Source organism: Uranotaenia lowii, chromosome 2 (genome assembly GCF_029784155.1).
Source record: "Uranotaenia lowii strain MFRU-FL chromosome 2, ASM2978415v1, whole genome shotgun sequence".
Classification (NCBI taxonomy): domain Eukaryota; kingdom Metazoa; phylum Arthropoda; class Insecta; order Diptera; family Culicidae; genus Uranotaenia; species Uranotaenia lowii.
The window spans coordinates 263,663,295-263,683,058 of record NC_073692.1 but is presented as its reverse complement, the minus strand read 5'-3'; the positions used below and the strand labels follow the sequence as shown (position 1 = coordinate 263,683,058).

Below are 19,764 nucleotides of genomic sequence, written 5' to 3'. Positions count from 1 at the left end.
TTTACGGCGCGCTATTTTGTGCTGTCGCCTTAAGCTTTCAATGATGAAATGGCCGATCATTGACCCCGTAGCTGCCCTGTTCTTTCGCCTCCTCATCCTGTGCCACCTTTCGCCTCGCCTAACATCATCGCTTCGCCTCGCCTCGCCTTACATCTTCGCCTCGCCTTCTCGCTCTGGTAAAACGCTGCCATCTGGTGGTGGGGATGTCGTACTCGGCCCTCGAGGTTGACGCGTAGAGGTTTTGGGTTGGGTGAACGTAGGGTGATTTTTCGCTACGCAACGCACTTTCTAGGCACATTTAAACTTCCGCGGACAAAAGTTCAACAACATTGACAGAGAACCTACCCGTTGGTACATCATCTAGGAAAAGTACCCTGATTTATGGTGCGTCTCACTGGAACCATGTTCCAATACAAACCATATCGACTGAATACATGGCAGTCTACAAGGGGAAGCTCAGACAGTGATTCGTAAACTTACAGAACTATTAGAATTGTTTATTATTCTAACTCTCCTAATTTATTATACTACCTTAACCTTGTGCAACAGTTACACGTAACTTTAATGCTACCGTAATTTCAAAGAATGAATAAATCAAAATTTGAGCCGGAGGTCTTTAGATCTTCCCCAAAATTGAAAATTGAGTTCATTTTACGGCTTAAAACACATGCATTTTTCCAGATTTCCAACATTTTCATTTTTCGTGTTAGATTTGGTTATTTTTTTTTTTTTTGTAAATAAAATAAAACTATATTTCAAAGCTACATAACTCTGTTATTTTTCAACGGCAGTCGTCACTTTGGTTTCGTTGCGATAACACGTGTTATATATGCCGTAGTGGCCTTTCGCGAATACCGTGTGATTACAAAGCGCATCTACGGAAAAATATTGAGAATTTCCTTTACAAGTGACAATTTTACTATGAACATTGGATTCTTGTTGTTATCTCTATGAAGTAACATTGATTACGTGATTTAATATTTCCCCAATTGCGGAAAGACGCTTTGAAGGACACCATTTTCATTCTAGAAAATTGAGTGAGTGATCATAAGAGGTGAATCGTCCCAACTCACAGTGAGGAACGCATGAGTGAACGATAGTGATCACTAGTAAGTGACAGTTGAGAAGATCAAAACAAACCGAATCACGTGCGTAGTTCAACACAGTAGTTCTCAACCTTTCGTGCCGCGAGTGTTTTTTTGTGAAATCTAGAAATTAAAAAGAAGATCCACGTATACCTTCCGGCATAATGTCGGGGGGTTACGACCCCGGCCCTTACGGTGATCCAGGAGATCCTGGATTGAACAGCCGAATAGATGGAGTATTTGCTGGACGAAGTATTCCAGAATGGTGCGATCTTAACGGAGACTATGGACAAATGCATGTCCTACAACTAGAGGCAGTGTACACAGTCTTACCGAAGCGGCCATTTGAAATTAGGAAGGCAGTCGAGGCATATCTTGGCACTAAAATCGAAGAAGCATACCGACAAAACAAGGGAACATCTTACGTAATCAAACTACGAAATAGAAAGCAGATCGATCAACTTAAAAAGATGAATAAGTTGGCTGATAACACTCCAATCAGAATTATTGACCACCCTACCCGCAACCAATGTAAATGTGTGGTTTACTGCCCAGAATCCATGGAATATACAGCAGAAGAACTCAAGGAGGAGCTTAAGGATCAGGGAGTTAAGGACCTACGGCAGATAACGCGCAAGGAAGGAGGCAAAAACGTTCCAACCCCGACAATCATCCTTACTATTGAAGGCACGGTTAGACCACAAAGCGCGAATTTCGGATGGATAAGAGCACGCATTCGGCTATATTACCCTACGCCAATGCTGTGCTACGGATGTTTCGAGTACGGACATCCAAGAAAAAGATGTACAACGATTGTTCCAGTATGCGGCGTATGCTGTGGAAAACACGATAACACACCGGAGAAACCATGCCATAAAAAACTTACTGCAAGCACTGTGATGATTATTCACATCCAGTTGCTAGAAAAAAGTGTCCAGTTTACGTCAAGGAGACCGGTATTCAGCACCTGATGGTGGACCAGGGAGTTGGGTATCCTGCAGCTCGAAGGATGTATGAAGCAAATCACAGAACCAAGACTGCTGCCATGATAATTGCGGAAAGTAACGATACCCGATTTGACGAACTTCACAATAAATTCGATCAACTCCTGATTGAAACCACAAAGAAGGACGAGGGCTCAACGCTATGAGAATCGAAGCTGAGAAACGGGATCGTCAAGTAGAAAAAACTCTTCCAAGGACTCTGGAACAAAGATAAACTTCTCAAAGAGAAGGACGCTGAAATTGCATCTCTGAAAGCCGCCTTGACTGCTGCGATCATCGCTGTTGCACCGATTGTCCATGATAATGTCACTGAACGAGATATCACTGTTGCTACAGAAAAAGGAACTTCAAACACCAAAGCTATTGTAAAAAAAAACACAGAATGTTGATAACCGAAAAGTAAGATCAAGATCTCGTTCCCCCCAAGAATCCAATCAACTTGAGAACAATAGAAATGGACGTCAAAGTCGTGGCTTCTCAAGGCAGGACAGAGGTCTTGAGTTACGGTCTCAAACCAGACAGAAAGAAAAGAGTAATTCACCGAGGAACATGAGGCAGAATAAGAAGGTCATCTCAGTAGAAACTCAGTCTACTTGTTTCATATTAGATGACGAAAGTAACGATTCCTTAAAAGATCTGTCAAACTCCAAACAAAAAAACACTTCGGAAATGGATATTTCTTCAGATGAATCGAATCGTTTTGGTCTTCTGGAATTGGAAGAACCATGAACGTTACCTGCCATGCCATGAACGTTACCTCCAGTTACAAGCGAGTCCTCTCTGATCAAAAATACCTGACAAGATAACTGTGCAACGGGAGGCAGTTGGGGCGTGGGAGTAATCTGGGTGCTAAGCGGATGATTTATATGCGCCACTCCGAAGAGATCATCCTCCTGTTTTATGCGTGCCCGGCTAAGAGACCCATCAATAGGGTGGGTATATTATGTATGGCCCTGATCACCAATCACCCCACCGTTCCTCGACCTGTTGACCCTCAAACAAAATCCCCGAACAAATTCGCAGGAAAACAACCTGGATACAAGCTAAGTTCTGCGGTTGGCTACCAAAAACACGAACTTAATAAGAATAAGATTCTCATATTAAATCTTCACAGGGCCCACTTTCCCGACCAAAATTCCCCAGATTTGCTCAGGAGGTTGGAAAGGGGACTGGAAACTAAGATTCAAAAACGGAAGTCAACCCAGTCTTCCAGTAAAAACGGAAACCGAAAAAGAAAACGTGACCTTTAAACTCTCAAATAAAAGCTACATCAGAATAACGTGTAAAGTAGAATTCTATTTGCCAAAATTATGCATGTGTTAGTGGGGGTTGGTTTACAATTTCATTTCCCGAATTTTCCTAGCTGCTTACATTTTCTTTCGGGGCGTTTTTCCCCCCAACTTCTCAACGCTCGCAAGCGCTGCCTGGCTTACTTTTCCCTCAGAATCTTACTTAGATGGAGTGCATTTGCTTTAATTTAAATGGCCATGTGTGGAATTTTTCCTAGGAAATTCCTCTTTCTGTGCGATTTTAGGGTTTTATTTTGGGTGGTGGATGTAATTAATTACCCATCGGATATATGCTCATCAATTCGGAAGTGCTGCCGTAGCGTGGCACTTACAAAAATAAAATTGGATCTTCCACAAGATTCGAACTCACAACCTCGGGGGTACACGTCATAATTCTATGTGCACCGCCCGAACCAACTGAGCTGTTGTTGTAGGCTTGGTGAGTGCCGCTCAATTGAGGATCTAGATAAGAACGGAAGAATGTCGATGGTGGTGTCAATTAGGTATGTACTCACTCGGGTTGGATGGTTGCTCAAACCTGATTTACACCGGAAGCGGAAAAGTCTCCGGAAAATCGCCGTGCGTCGTCTGCGGGATGCCACTCGTAGAACCAAAGGGACAGTTGCCGCCTCGCGTATGCCGTTTCGCCTGCGGTGTCTTCTGTTGGTCGAAACGTACCACGTGATGGAGATAAGATGCGGTTGACGATCGCTCAGTGCGTTGGGTTCACTTTCCCTGGCTGGATGATAGCGGGTTGCAGGTGGATCGGCTCCTCCGAGAATCTGCTAATATGAGAACCAATCATAACCAAACGCACTTTTGTGTATAACAAAAATATCAATTACCCTTTTTCAATATTTATATCGCACTAGTAAAACAATTTGCACTCTACTTGCACTCGGAGGGAAAACTGAGGGAAAAAATATAACTTTTATAAAATTGTTTAAGACCACGTTTAATCTTTTTGTAGTACCTTGGTGTACTATGTAACGCGCGAATCACAAATTTTTACCGATCTGCCCTACTTCACAGTCCAGAGAAAAGTGGACGAGAAAAAGCATTAGCCCTCAGAACAAAAAAAGTTATTGGTTTCGTAACCGGAACTTCGTAATTATTAGCGAACTGATAATCACGAAGTTCTCCGAAGAAAATTTCTTCTTATCAAGATTTTTTCATCTCATTCGAGGTTTGATCTCCGATCTCGGGTCTAAGTTCGGATAGAGCGAAATCAACAACCCCGGTTACCACTACATTCATACTAGTCTAGTGATGGGGTTAATAACCGGACGCATATCAACCAGCTGGTGACGACAGGCTTCATATAAACCAAACGCTAAGCTATTGCTCCAGTTGCAATCATATCTCATTTCAATAAGGGGATTCCTTCGTGACGTCATATCTGGAGTGCTCTTGGGCGGTGGGGTTCGACGTCATTGAGTGCCTCGATTAAAGAGCACTCTCGTGAGTTCCAGTTACTGATGCGGGAGTCTGGGAGTACTATCCCTGAGTGACCAAGGGTTTGAAGCCAGAGAATGCTCTGGGAAGTAGCATTCTAAAAATAACTTTTAGGTGCACCCCAGCAAAAATAACAAAATATCGATACTGTTACAACTGAACATACACTGTTCGGATAGGTGGCCGAAACTAATTTTCTGTAGCAGATCGGGTGTATAACAGCTCAAAACTAAAAGAGCATTTTATTAGTATTAATTTTAAGGGTAATAATCATGAAGAACTTACAATTTTACTTCCTGACTCGTATTTACATCAAGCCACGCGTGTGCGGATTTTTGGAGACGTTGTAAGCCTGAGAGATAATTTGATAATTAGACATTTGATAACTTACATTTTAATCTCGTAGATTGGTAATCTTTTAGTTTCAGGTTTAGCGAACCGTAACTCGAACGAAGATAATCAACTTATGTCGCCGAACAAACAGCAACATTGGCGACACTGGCGTGAAGAGACAGTTCATCTGACAGTTGACACGACACAGCAAGAAAAATTCGTGTAAATTTAGATCGAAAACGATGCACGAAAACGGAACATCGATTTCGATGTAAAATTCTATCACGGTTTATTTTTTTCCAGGATGTAATTTTTGAGGCGTGTAAATTTAGATTGAAACCAATGCACGAGATCGGATCACAAAAGCCGTCGTGTAAAAATACACAGGGATGTAAATTTTAAAATTTATTATCGTAAATATTGATATTTTTGCTAAATATTCAGGTTTTTGCTTTTGTCTTTGAATGAATACGCCCACACGTATTATTTTTAATTCACATTTATTTACAAAACTGAAAATTAAAACACCATCACGGAAAGCGTCAAGCTGGAATTGTTGTTGCATCCGATGATTCCCAGGACGGGGATGTTTTCAAAGTTCAGCGTCATCAGTATCCTCGAATGGTTCCGGGACATCACGATCTTTCGGTCAGCATTTGGACACTTGAATTGATCTGACAAAAGTTTGTCCGGATAAATATCAGCCTCTGCGAAAAAATCTGACCTTGCTGTAATGGAGAAAAAACTAGTCAGTTTCAACCGCATTCTTCATTTCACGTATACTTACGACTTTAAAAGACTCTAGAAGTGCTGCTGTAGGTAGCTACGCCTTTGATCCACTCGTTTCCGAATAATTTTTCGACTTGTTTACTTTGTGCGCAAACTAACGAAATATAAAAAGGCAGAAGTTAAATATTTGCATTCAATTTTAAATCAAACAGATCTACATTTACACGGTTTGTGACATAAATTTCATTGACCGGTTGATTTTTGCACGACGCAATGTAAAATTACATCAAAACAGTTTATTTCTATCCTATTTTTGAAAAAAGTCTAATATTACATCAAAAGGAGTTTAAAATTACATCTTTTTGCAATTACACTCAAGAAAAAATAGATCACTCGTTTTTTAGATTCCGTGTACTTTTAGAATTTTTTTGCTGTGGAGCACTTTACACGGACAAAACAAAACTACCCACTCAACTACTCACTACTGGGTTGATGCCTATTAAGCCCAAAGTACGTAGTTTCGAGTGGGTAGTTTTGATCTACTTGGAGGTTTACAGCAAAGTACCTAGTTGGTGGGTAACATTTTTTCTTCTATTGGCCGACATTTTTTTCTCAACTTAACAGACGCGTGTGACGATTTGCTGCAAACTTTCGAGCAGAGCTCACTTGAAGGCAGAAATATTTTATCCTTGAACAGGAAGCGGCCACCAGACCGAGTTTCCGGTAAGTATATGCTTGCTGCCGATCCAAGAATGTAAATATCATAGGGTTCCGGCAATTCCTTTTTTCTTTCTCAGTGCCATAACAATTTGACGGACAAGTTTTTTATGACTAACGAGTGGCCCGCAGCATCTTTAAAAGCATATCCCTGCACGGTTCCAGTTGGTATTGGAAATTTCAGCAATAACAAAACCAGGAATATCTAGAGGCTGGCTGAAAAGCAGTTCGGAAGTTGACAATGGAACATAATTCAACCTTGTTATTCTCAGCACCATCGAGAGATCAAAACGAAAACCACCATGGACCACAAAAGGACAGGAACAGCAACAGGAATGGATCCCAGCAAACATCCGAAAACGAGATTTTGTAAGTTGTTTGTGTGTTATCATAAATCAAATTGATAATCTATTGACCATATTCTGTTTTCAATTTGTAGTGAAAATATAGAGAAAACATGGGCCATGTTTGCTCTTCCGATTCTGGCCATTCGTAGTATCTCATGGAGGTCACGCACAGTCCAGAAAGTAGGTCGTCGGAGTGTGATTTTGTTACCGTCAGTTCTAGAATAACCTATGGTTAGACTTTTATCGTGTTACCCCATCTTACGGAACCAACCAACCCTTCGATAATTTTTTATGTAACCAGCAACAGCAACGACTGTTCCCTGGCCGAAAATTCTTCAACGTCCTGTTTTTCTGTGCTGTAAATTTTAGCCGAAAGTGCACCGTAAGTATGTCCTCCAAAATGTATGTGAAGAGTGTTTTTGTTCATCTTAATAAAAAAAATCTAAATATATTTTCCTCAAAATATTGATAAAACGAATCTTTTATCCGAAATACATCCGCCAGGGAAAAATTCTACATTAAAAAAAACATTAAAACATTAATTTAATAGAATTATTTCATTCTTCCCATAAATTAGCGAAGTAAGTCATTTCTACCCACTGGTACCTTAAAGCACAACTACCTACTTCTAGGTTGTTGTGCTTTAACCTACTAGTAAGTTCCTGCACTGAAGTGGCGATTTACGTCAAAAGTACCTAGAGTGGGTTGTTTTTTCTGTCCGTGTAGTCGAACATTAACCCAAGGTTCTTAGATACACTAGGTTCTCCGACTTTCACAGTAAGTAGGCGAGGAGTGAGCGGGGCTCTCAATGAGTTTGTTTATTTTTTGCTCAGCTTTTCTGTGGTTTGTTGGTAAACAAACTTCATGAGTTCCGCATAGTTGCATAGCCTACATAGCCAAAATGGCTGAATCGGGAATTCGTTATTCGGGAACACCTCCTGAATATATACCCACCTTGCATTAACCTAAGAACTTCCGTTCTCATAGATAGCTAGAATTGCTATAGTTTTATATTCCTTCTAAAAGTTATCAGCCTGTTGAGCTACATTCGGTGAAAGAATTCATTAGTGCTTATAATCATAGCTAGTTTTATACACAGGTATAGCTAAAACTGAACTATCTATTTTGTGAATTCTTATTACTAACTTTATTGATAGTTGTGTAGGTACTTGATCTGCATCATACACGTTGGATTCCGACTCCGATTTCGGATACTTAGTCTCCGCTAATAAGTAAATTTGATTAATAATTTACGTTACAAAGCTGTTTACTAATGAAATTCATACGCAGGTCTTCATCTACCGAGAATAGCAATAGCTAGTTGCCAAATAACAAATCGGCGTTAATTGGATTGAAATGTAAGTCTCATAACCTACAAACTTGTAATCACCATCTAAATAATAATTATATTAATTTTAGTTTGAAGCTACAATAAACACAATTGCTATCAAAACTCATCCAAGTTTATTTGGCAACAGCTTATTTTAAGCTGCTCGTATTCCTTTTATAGGAAGAACCTGAGAATCTGGTGTTAAACTTGATTTAGATATTAAAGAATATTTCTAATCCACCAGAAACTTACTTTTCCACTTGATGTTGATAACTAAACACAGGTTTTAGCAACCGATTTATAATTTTTAGCGATATCAAATAAACGTGGTAAATTCTTTTCCCGGAAACTTTTTCTATTCAACTTTTTTCCTCCTACTTATTCTTTCTTCTCCTACTTGTTCTTTCGTTTTACTTCTTCCTTTATCTTTCTTTCTTTCTCCTATCTCCTGTCAGATTTCTTGTCAAGATAGTTCTACTCATCAGGTATGCTCAATTTTGGCGACTAAACTGAGCGATTTTAACATACACCAATGGCTTCAACAAACACTAATGTGGATAGTTCAATGCGACTTAACAGAGAGGACAACTGCAGATCCAAATCTAAAAACCAACTATTAAAAAACCTTAATAATACCTCGGGTAGCCGGGGCCCTGTCAGTGCGGAAGTCTTTGGAGGACCGGAACTGACAGACCACCTCCGACACCCGATATCATCAAGCGAGACGGACAAGCGGGTCCCACCCCCGTATTCCTCGCAACACACCGAGGGAAAGAAGAAGACAAAGAAAAGTGAGACGGACAAGCGGGTTTTACCCCCGTATCCCTCGCAGGACAACAAGGAAGTGATAATACGCGACAACCAGGGACCAGGGATCCATTTCAGTCGATCTGCCAGGCTAGCAACACGTAAAGCCATTCCTCAAAATGCTATAACTTGTGCGGAGCGCCTGGGCCCTGCCAGTGCCGAAGTCTATGGTAAACCGGAACTGGCATACCACCTCCGAAACCGGAGAACATCGAGCGAGACGGACAAGCGGGTTCTACCCCCGTATTCCTTGCAGGACACCACGGGAGCTGAGTTCAATAGGAATTGCGAGGCGGACAAGCGGGTTCCACCCCCGTATTCCTCGCAGCACACCGTGGGAGTTAAGATTAACAAGGATCGCGAGATGGACAAGCGGGTTTCACCCCCGTATTCCTCGCAGGACACCACTGGAGCTGAGTTTAATAGAAATTACGAGACGGACAAGCGGGTTATACCCCCGTATTCCTCGCAGGACACCGAAGGAATCGTTATACTTGACCACCAGCGACCAGGCATATGTTTCAGACGATCCGCCAGGCTAGCAACGCGTAAAGTCATGCCACAAAATACTAGCACATGTGCTGAACAGTACGACCAATGGAATACAAAACTTTTTAATATTAAGCAACCTATTGCTGGCCCTTCATCCATATCACTTGCGTATCCTTCATCTACAATGAAAAAAAAAGTAATGACCCTCAACATGAAAAATCGTAAATAAGCTTTAAATGTTGTCTAAAAGTACCGTCTGCATCACCGAATAATCTGCAAAAAATACGATTGTATACCGATTGGCATTATGGCCGTTTGGGATAATAAACATTTTGCATAATTGACTTCTGAAATGATGGCCGTTTGGCATAATGGTCGTTTGGCATAAAGTAAAAGGTTATGCATTCACTTTTGGCGTGTGGCATGCGGATCGGGCAAGGGGATTGTCCCTAGCTTTGGGGTTTTTTAGTTTTATGGAGTAGATCCTAGGCTTCAGCCCTTTATCTTATTGTATAATATAAATTACACTTAATAACTACTGTAACAGTAATTGTTAATTTGTAAAAGAGCACTGCACAATTCTACTTTTGATTTGTTCTCTGATCATGCTTAGTTGAATAATATCGACGTTTGCATTAATGGCATTGTTACAGTTCAATTTAAACTTGGTTTACTTTAAATGAAAACCAATTCGGAATAAATAATGTGTTCATTAAAATTTCAAAAAATGCAGTCAAACCCAAAAGTTGTTATAGTTTACTCTCAGTGCAGCCGATTGGGAAAACAAAACAGAACAAGAATACAACCCTGCTATTGCCAACCAAACAAAAAAAAAGGAAAAGAAAAAACGACCAAACGAAAATTGACATTAGTGGTTCCGGCATCTTCAAATGTGCTTCGCTCGTGCCAGCAGTCGTCCAGCAGATAAAACGCTGCTAGAGTCGCAGCAAGCCGGTGAAAAAACGGCGAGCAAACTTATTCAAGTGAGTGTAAAAGGTGCGAATCAAAAGGGGTAGATTCCCAACAGAATTATTAATTTCGTGTTCCCGTATCACACCAACTCACGACGCTCGTGGCACAAGAAGAACGGAGCCGACGCGAACGGAAACACAAAGTAAAAAGCCATTTGAGAAGGGAACCGACCAGTGGACAAATTCGTGAGTGTCGAATGTGATAAATAATGAAAAGGTCCCAAATATTGATTCCGTGTTTTCACATCCCACCAGCTCACAACGCTCGCGGCACTCGAAGGTGGAGCTAACCTGTACGGAAAACACGGAAAAGGCACAGCACAAAGAAGCCCCTAACAAAAGGGTGAGCATCCGAAAGAACACGTACAGAGCTCCTACTTATGGAATGCTGCCTTAGGGCTTCTTTTTCATTTCTTGTCGTTTTCGTTTTCTTCTTTCCTCAAGGGAGGTTGGCTACGGCACAGTAGCACGCCTGAGCAAGGGCACGCGGAAGTGCAACTTCTGGTTTTGCCCCAACAATCAACAGGCCTTCCTGTTCTCATTCTAAGGATTCATAGTTAGAACCACAACACCGGTAGATTCCAGAAGAGCGGTGCCTGGGACTCTACTAGGTCAGCTCTGACCTCTTTCCTGCCATCTTGCGACAAAATTGTACCGCGAGCTACGACGTTAGTGGATTTCGGGCGAGCGGCGACTCGCACACTACAGGATCATTTCGTGGTGCCTGCCCCGCTTTGCTGTCAAGTCGTCGGTGAGCCAAAATACCAGTGGGTTCCAGGAGGACGGAGTCTGAGGTTCTAGTCGGTTTCATTCTGATTCATCCTCGGTCCGACCAAGGCTAGGTTTTCCGGTGAACCATCACGCCAGCAGTATCCGGAAGGGCGTAAGGTCCAATTTGGCTTTCTACAAGGCCATTTTCCGCGTCACGGTCGGCACACCTGTCCAGTCAGCGGATGATAAAACATCAGGGCAATATCGACGAAAATCAAAGCACGGTGTCCGGAAGTTCGTTCCGGATTCAGCAATTCAGCGATGGACGAACACAAATGCCGCGGATTTGGAATTCGAACGAGCGATCTTCGAAGGTCCATCTACCAACTTCGTCTCTGCGTCAGGAAAGCGACATCTGAAGTCAGGATGACCAACTAGGAAGATTCGGCAACCAGGCCTTTCGAGCATCAACAAAAATTGAGTGAGTAAACAAATGCTAAACAGTGCCAGATTTAAAAACAAAATGGTTTGACAATACAAATTACAAAATGAACACGAAAACTTTATGAATTGCTAATTTAATGAAAGCATCTAAAATTTCCTTTGCTGGGTTCAACTGAGCTGGCCTGGCAGGGAGAAGAAAACTTCACTTCTTCTTCCAAAGCCAACTTTAATTTTACAACATCATTCGATACATTGGTTCGTTTCTGACGTAGTTCTGCTGCGGCCTTCGTACGGAGATATACAAGATAATAAATATGGCGAATGATATCTTCCACAGATTAAATCCATTAGAAACACAAAAAAGTAAACTCCGCATCCAACTCCACTCCTGTTAGCGAGAGCCAAAACCGCCGGAGCGAATTGTGTTCGACTGTATATTTCCAAATAAACAACCTCAAATTTAAAATTATATAAAGGTTTTAGATAACGTTTCAATTATACCTAACCTCACTTACAATCAGTCAACCGAGCAAACTCTTGACTTGACTTCCTCACTAACCGGGTACAACGTTTCGTATCCTATTTTGGAATAACAATTTAGTACTGAAGAGGGAATAAATCTGACAAACCAGTTACCGTAATTTGTACGAAATCGCCTTGTAGCGAACTATCCGAAACCCGCACAGCAATAATGTGGTCCGATTGGACGTAAGGGAATCTGTCCTACTAAACACAGGTTAGGTGTTAAAATGGAAGAAGGATTTACAAAAGGTTTCGACTTACGGTTTCTAATTTGGCAATATCGAGACTACCTCGACCTCGATTCTCCTTTCGCAACCGCTTAAACTTCACTTTCGTTAACTGCCTATCTATCAACTTTCAAACTTTTTTTCTAAATTGTTCACTCTAGTACTATCAACCACGCGCTTTTTTTTTCTTCCTACCAACTTAACTGTTCTTTTACTTCTCTCTCCTCATTTCACGGTTTAATTGCCTTTGTGGCAACATCCTCCCCCCGGTGGAATCCGGCTGGGGTCCGCGTTGCACGATCTTGTACCTCCAACACAGCCAGACGAGATAGCGGCCAACGAAACGTCCCATCAGTGGGCCATCACTCGTCTGCACAATCGCCTGGCGACACCTGCCGTCTGGGTTCGTAATCACCTTCAGGACACGCCCTCTTTTCCATCCGTTCCGCCTACGATCCTCCACCAACACAACCAACTCGCCTGGTTCAACGGGCTTCACCTCGTCAAACCATTTCATTCGCCTCTTCAGTGTCGGTAAATACTCGTTCGCCCAGCGTTTCCAAAAGGTATTCAGCTGTCTCTGCAGTTAGTTCCAGGAATTCCCCAGCAACTTGTTGTCGTACACGTCTTCGGTAGGCGGCTGGCGGACACCGTCGGAACTTCCTAGCAGGAAGTTCAGCCACTGCTGGTGCGTTTCATCGTCCACCGTTTTGTTCCAGCCGAGCTCCTTGCGCCAGGCTTCCTGGATAATGATCTTGCCAAAAATCAGATACGGTGGATCAGACCCAGTGGATCGAACATTGTCATCACACACCGGAGTATCTGTCGTTTCGTTGGTTTCTCCTGTGTAGCGATTAATTTAGCCATGTCTTCCCGTCATCTTCGTTACTGCAGCTCATCGTGTTCCGTATCCCACAAAATACCAAGCACACGTTCAGAATTTTCACCCTTAGTTGAGCACATGTTCTTCACCGGATGTGCCTTGACCTCTCCAAGAAACTGCATGACCTCGTCGCTGTTCGAACAGAACTAACGAAGTTCGAAACCACCGTGTTGATGTATCGCCCTCACCTCGGACGTAACTTCTTTGGCCTCAGCCACACTCCGGAAACTGGTCACATAGTCATCGACATAATGACCACTGATTGCTTCTTCGACGGCTACAGGATACTTATCGGCGAACAATCGGGCGTTGACATTCTTAACGTATTGGGCCGTCGCTGGTGAACTGGTCGACCCGAACGTTGCCACGTCGATGACGAAAACTCTGGCTGCTGGTTCGGATCCGACCGCCACAGGAACCGTTCAGCGCTTCGGTCATCTTCACGGGTCATTATCTGGTGGTACATCTCCCGGATGTCTCCGGATACTGGCAGAACCGAAATAATACAGCAGGCAACTGGTCGGGCCCTTTCAACAGCATCGCGTTTAAGGACACCCCGTCGACTTTGGCTGCAGCGTCCCAGATGAACCGCACCTTACCAGGTTTCTTGGGATTGGTGACCGCGCCGAGGGGAAGATACCATGTGCGTCAGGAGTCAGCCTGTTGCAGCTCATCCGGAGTCGCTCGATGGCAGTAGCCTTTCTGCTGGTATTCCTCGATCTGACGCACTATGTTGTCCCGCATCGTCGGTTCTTTTCCCATTCTTCTTCCGAGACATTGGAGTCTTCTCAGACACATTGGATAGCTGCCTGGAAACTCTACGAAGTCGTACTTCTAAAGAAGGCCGGACTTATAACGATCGCCCACTCTTTTCGTAGTCTTCCCCATGATTTTCGTTGCTCGAGTGTCTTCGTCATTCAGCACTGGCGTAAACACTTTCGATCCAACTTCTTCGAGCGTCAGATACCTAAGTCATGAAGAACAACCATTAATCAAACAATTTTTATTTATCAGCTTCAAAACTTCAACGAAATTTGAGCAACTCAATACGTCTGATCTGCAAAATTCGCCAGAGCAAAACAAAACCTAATTAAATCATTGTTTTATGCAAAACAAGTGCTTTTCAGCATCAAAAAAGTTTTATTGAAATTCACTAATTATGAAAGTAAGATTTTGAACCTTCGCACTGGTCGGTAGATTGATGAGAGAAATTTGACGTTTGAAAGATTTTTTTCTTTTTTTATTCAGTCTTCCTCCCCCAGGTCGAAACTACGTGAAAATCAATTGGATAAAAATTATGTAGTTTTTCACGTAGCCACGACGTGCGGATTATTTTGGGTGTAAGTGCCTCACGTAAACCGCAGGCAAAAATTCACGCAACCAGTGGCTACGTGAAAATCCAGGTAAATGTAACGTTCCTTTTTCGGCTGAGTGTAATTCCGAAAAACTAAAAACAACAAACAAACCAAGAGGATGGCTGCTGGGTAACAAACATTCTGAAACAAATAATATTGTATTATATTTACAATTTATTTTGAAATAATGTCTTTTTAGTTCCGGAAAAGTTTCCAAATGCATTTCTCCCGAGGAGCAATACGTTGAAGATCAGGCTCATGAGATATTTATGAAACTTCCATCGGTATGCCGAACTTGTCTGCAGGAAGACGATAATCCGGACACTGAACTGTACCAGATTACTGACATATTTATGGAAGATGATGAAATCACATCCCAGATCCAGTCGTTTAAAGACGTTCTTTGCTTGTTCGTTGACGACAAGGTATAAACTTATGTTATTTGGTTCGATTGTTAGGTTACTGCTTAATAACGGCGTGTTCGTAAATTGATTTGTTCTATCGAAGTGATTTTTTTTATCGATGCTGGCGTTCGTAAATTAAACAAAATGTATGCAAAAGCATTGGAAAGTGATTTGACATCTACAAACAAATCGATGCATCACCCAAACAAATCAGTTTACGAACACGCCGTAAGTGTTCAAAGTCTGCAAAATATCTAATCAAAAATCTTGATGCACATTCTTTGATGTTTTAGGTGGGAAAGGAGCAAGAAAAACTACCTTGTAGCATTTGTTTGAACTGTATTGAAAAGGCTCGCACTGCGTTTCATTTTATTGAGATGTGTCGAAAAACAGATTCAGTTCTAGAAAAATGTTTTTCAGAATATTTTTCGGAAGAGTTTAAAAATGGTTCAATATGTGTGTCCGTAGAAGAAGAAAAAATTGAGTATTCGCAAAGTGAGATATTGGAACCCCTAGAGTCTGAATCTTTGGATCTGGAAGAAGAAGACCGTCGAACCGAGTATCTTCAATCGCCGAAATTGGATGTTGAGCCAGTTTCTACGGAGACACGGCGTTTTGTCAAAAGAACGAAACATGGAGATCGACACAAATGTGAGATTTGCGGCAAATCATTCGGTCAAATGCAAACTTTAACACGCCACAAAAAAATTCATTCCAAGGACAACAATCCTGGGACGCCTTGTCATTTTTGTAATCGATTCTTTCTGAGAAAAGATGACCTAAGGCGTCATATTCGAACTCACACCAACGAGCGACCTTACGCTTGTCATCAATGTCCCAAAGCCTACAAACAATCGTTCGAGTTGAAACAACACGTCATTGCGTCCCATGTAGGCGGTCCACTGCTACCGTGCACCATATGTGACAAAAAGTTAAGCACCCGGAATGGCCTCTATATTCATATGAAAATGCATCGGGGAGAGAAAAATCATGCATGCGAATTCTGTGAGAAACGTTTCATCACAAGTGGCGAACTAAAATCACACAAGCTGCACATACACACCGATCAGATGGACGCGGAAAAGTTTAGTTGCGGGTTTGAAAACTGCTCAAAAGTTTTTGTCACTAAATCAGCTAGACGTACTCATCTTAAGTTAAAACATGATGTGGTTGAATAGAATAATTCTGAAACCAATATGTTTAGTCTAGCAAGTAGCAATAATAATGAAAAATTTATATCAAAAGTAGTACAACTTCACACAAACAGCTACTTTAAATTTTTTAGTTGTTTTATGTCTTTCGTGTTTATAGGTATGTATGTATGTATGGTTCCCCCATCGCGATCGGTAACAAGGTCCAGCCTATGGCTGTGTGTCTTGGCTTCCGAATTTGTTCTTAGCGAACGATAGGTCGTCGAGGAAAGGCTAAGAGATCTACAATGGTTGGCAATCCACTCTACTTGCAATAGTCTCTTCAGATTAATCCTACATGCATTTCTTCTGAAATATTTATTACATGAGGTACACCGGGGTAAGTAGGGACGATGGCTATTAAAACAATACTGCGTACTTAATGCAGAATGTTAAATTTACTTGTATTGTAATCTATCCAATAACTGTAAAAGATATACGATTCCGACAATAAAGAATGTTTATTGCGACTTTTTGCTAATTTTCTATTTTTAACTAAGGTTCCAGTTGATTTGCATCTTTTTTCAATTGCAAATTTCTCGTAAACTAGCTGGCTCTTGACGAAAAACTTGTACCACCATGCACTGCATCCACTTCACATTATATCAAATCAAATCAAATTACCTAAGAGGAAGAATGACCAAGCTGGTTAAAATCCTCTATAAATAAACAAAATAGAATCAAATTACCAGTTGGAGGAAGCACAAGGGCGGGTTCGAGACTGGCCTCTACTTAGTCCCCAAGCTTATACATACTATATTGTTGTTGGGCATGTTAAAAATAAAAATTTAAAGGACAGATCTCACTAATAGAGAATTCGTTTTCGTGTGGTGGTGCACCGGGGCACTACCGGTAGTGCACTTTTTGCTGTTTTCATGCTCGTTTTCAGGATGGGTAGTCCACTGGCAGTGCACCATAAAGTGGACGGTGGAAAACTCTGAAAATATTCGGTGTTACTTGCGCTCTCACCAATACTATCATGAATTTTGACAGCACATGCTTCCCGATGTAAACAAATATCAGCTGGTTGGTTTATTTCTATACCGTATAAATTGCGTTCGAGCTGTTTTTTTTCTCTTTATTATCCCGAAGAACGGAAACTTGTTCCGGATTCAATACCAGTGCCGTTTCCAACAGAGGCGGAGAATTTCACCTGGATGGCACGTTCCAAAGCAAACAACGCTTCCAAGAAGAAATGTGCCCAGAAGGCTTGCTGCAATCAGTTCCAGGCGATGCCGAAAAAGAGCAGCAAATCCGAGTGCAAAAAGGTCAACCCAAAGATCTGGTGGAATCGCCCAAATCGAAAAGTTTTCTTGTTCGGAAGGGTCCTATAAGTTGGTCTCCACAGCAAGAAGCGTTCAGCTGCATCGAAGCTACTCTGCTTCGAGCTGTCTGTGGGGTGACGATGCTCGGTTGCGCCAAGTCCCGGATTCCCACCCGTTGCCCTTCAAAAACGGTAGTTCGAGACTACACCCGCATTGGGAGCTTGAATTTCGTTTCGGTCTGTTAGCTAAATTTTCTCCCCCGATTTCCGCGATCTGAGTTCGCCAATTTGACTTCCAAGAATTTTTCTTTTGTCATCTGAAAACGGAAATAGGTACTCGAGGTATTTGCGAGGAATAAACGTTCAAAATACCGGAACCTTCAAGCTGGGATAACTGCAGTCTAGCAGCAGCAAACATAGACCACCCAGAATCAGCTGGTATTGCAGTTATCATCAGAGCCAGAGGCGAATCTACCAAGCAAAATAAATCTGAAATCTTCACAATTCAACACAGTATATAAATTCATGCTAAAATTTTCATATTATTTAAAAGATAATGATCAACTAAAGTAAATTTCATTTCAATTTTCGAAGTCAAACGAAAACAAATACCAGCTGTAATGGATTTTTGACAGCTTGATGTTTTCTGTTGACACTCCCGATTTCACGTACACCAACAAAGGTGGGTGCGAAACTCGATTCATGCTCGTTTTCATCGTGGAAGGTGCAACACTTTCGGGTGGTGAAAACGAATACGGTATAAGTTACAGGACACTATCTTCAGCTGTTGATGGTTAGTCAACTCCTCGGGCTGGCAACCGCATCATGCAAAGCCATTGTCTGGATCGGTAGTATAACATTTGGCATAAAAACATAGAAGCCATTTGGCATAAACCGACCCGCCGTCGCAAGCGGTGGCCTTATTACATTGGTGTAGGTCTACTGGAGCCTCCTAGGTTAACTTGAAAGCTAGGGGTGATCCCTTAGCCCCGTCCGCCGCGCGATAGCGCAAAGGACAATATTTCATGAGAATTCGAACGCGCAGCGTGAGGAGTCGGTTCAAGCTTAGCTAAACGCCTTACTTATTGCGGTTTTACAAAAATCAACACCAGCCTCCTCGCTGGGCGTTCGAACTTTTATTAAATATTGTCCTTCGCGCTATCGCGCGGCGGACGTGGCTAAGGGATCACCCCTAGCTTTCACGTAAACCTAGGAGGCCCCAGTAGACCTAGACCAATGTAATAAGAAGGCCGCCGTTTCCGACGGCGGGTCGGCAGCCACCTCAGATTTGGGAGCCTCGGCGGCTTTGTGCCGCCTCACATGAAAAGAAAAACAGAGAACAAAAAGAGAAGAGATAAAAAAGATTTTAGTTTATATCACCTATCAATATATCTAAAAAGAAAGCTAGCTCAAACTAATAATAAATCTAGCACAAATTAATAGCCTTTAAGAATAAGCCTACGTTATTCATAAACCGCAAATACACATCCACTAGAGCATTGGGGAGTTCTATCTACCCCACCTATCCAGTATCCTAAATAGACTATCCTAAAAGATTTATTACAATTCTCTACCTTCCACAATACTATCTGTTCTAACCTGACTTGCGTATGGTGATCAACAAGTGGAAATATCAACTTATAAACGGGTAATTGTGATATTTCCACTGCGCAACGCTCTTTTTGTACGATGGAAGTGAGGGCAAGTGTTTTAACTTCCATTCATCTTATCAACATGGATCATTATTTGCTAGTCTTCATTTTCTTTTTATTCCTTGGATAGCATCGTTTTTTCGAGCAGATCGAGTAGTGAGTTCCCATTTTGTTCCTACCCGGTAAACTTGAATCGGCAGAGAGGTAACTCAAATCGCCAGAGAAATCGATACGATCTCTCTGGCGATTTTGCATCATTATATCGCCCGGTAAACTTGAATCGGCAGAGAGGTAACTCAAATCGCCAGAGAAATCGATACGATCTCTCTGGCGATTTTGCATCATTATATCTGCCCAACAAACCATTTAGCACTGTTATAAGCCGCATTTGGGACTAATAACAGCATTGCAGTGCCTTTAAGCCGTGTACAATATTTTCAAATGCCAATAGACTCTATGAGATTAAAGCCGCAGAATAGGCCCTAAATTGGCATATAATGCAGCGTTTTAAGGCTTTCAAGCCCTGTGGGTACAAGTTGGGTGACATTTACGT

The 19,764-nt window shown here is 41.9% G+C and overlaps 1 protein-coding gene and 2 long non-coding RNA genes across 3 annotated transcripts; all 3 read left to right on the top strand.

Moving 5' to 3' along the window:
- The first annotated feature begins 6,518 nt into the window (after positions 1 to 6,518).
- Positions 6,519 to 7,290, top strand: LOC129744609 (uncharacterized). Its single transcript, XR_008736954.1, has 3 exons — positions 6,519 to 6,618; positions 6,693 to 6,981; positions 7,052 to 7,290. It is a non-coding gene; the product is annotated as an uncharacterized LOC129744609 (long non-coding RNA).
- Positions 7,291 to 7,711: 421 nt separating this feature from the next.
- Positions 7,712 to 8,317, top strand: LOC129743909 (uncharacterized). Its single transcript, XR_008736728.1, has 3 exons — positions 7,712 to 8,058; positions 8,117 to 8,191; positions 8,250 to 8,317. It is a non-coding gene; the product is annotated as an uncharacterized LOC129743909 (long non-coding RNA).
- Positions 8,318 to 13,220: 4,903 nt separating this feature from the next.
- Positions 13,221 to 16,765, top strand: LOC129743902 (zinc finger protein 32-like). The gene is made up of 3 exons (XM_055736143.1): positions 13,221 to 14,830; positions 14,901 to 15,126; positions 15,399 to 16,765. The coding sequence occupies exons 1-3, from the start codon at positions 14,820 to 14,822 to the stop codon at positions 16,281 to 16,283; spliced, it is 1,122 nt and encodes a 373-aa protein (XP_055592118.1). The 5' UTR covers positions 13,221 to 14,819; the 3' UTR covers positions 16,284 to 16,765.
- Positions 16,766 to 19,764: the final 2,999 nt, after the last annotated feature.

Excerpts from the sequence above, each read along its gene's own strand:
- LOC129743902 (XM_055736143.1), top strand. Across the intron at positions 15,127-15,398 it reads GCTTGTTCGTTGACGACAAG|GTGGGAAAGGAGCAAGAAAA; the intron begins GTATAAACTTAT and ends TTGATGTTTTAG.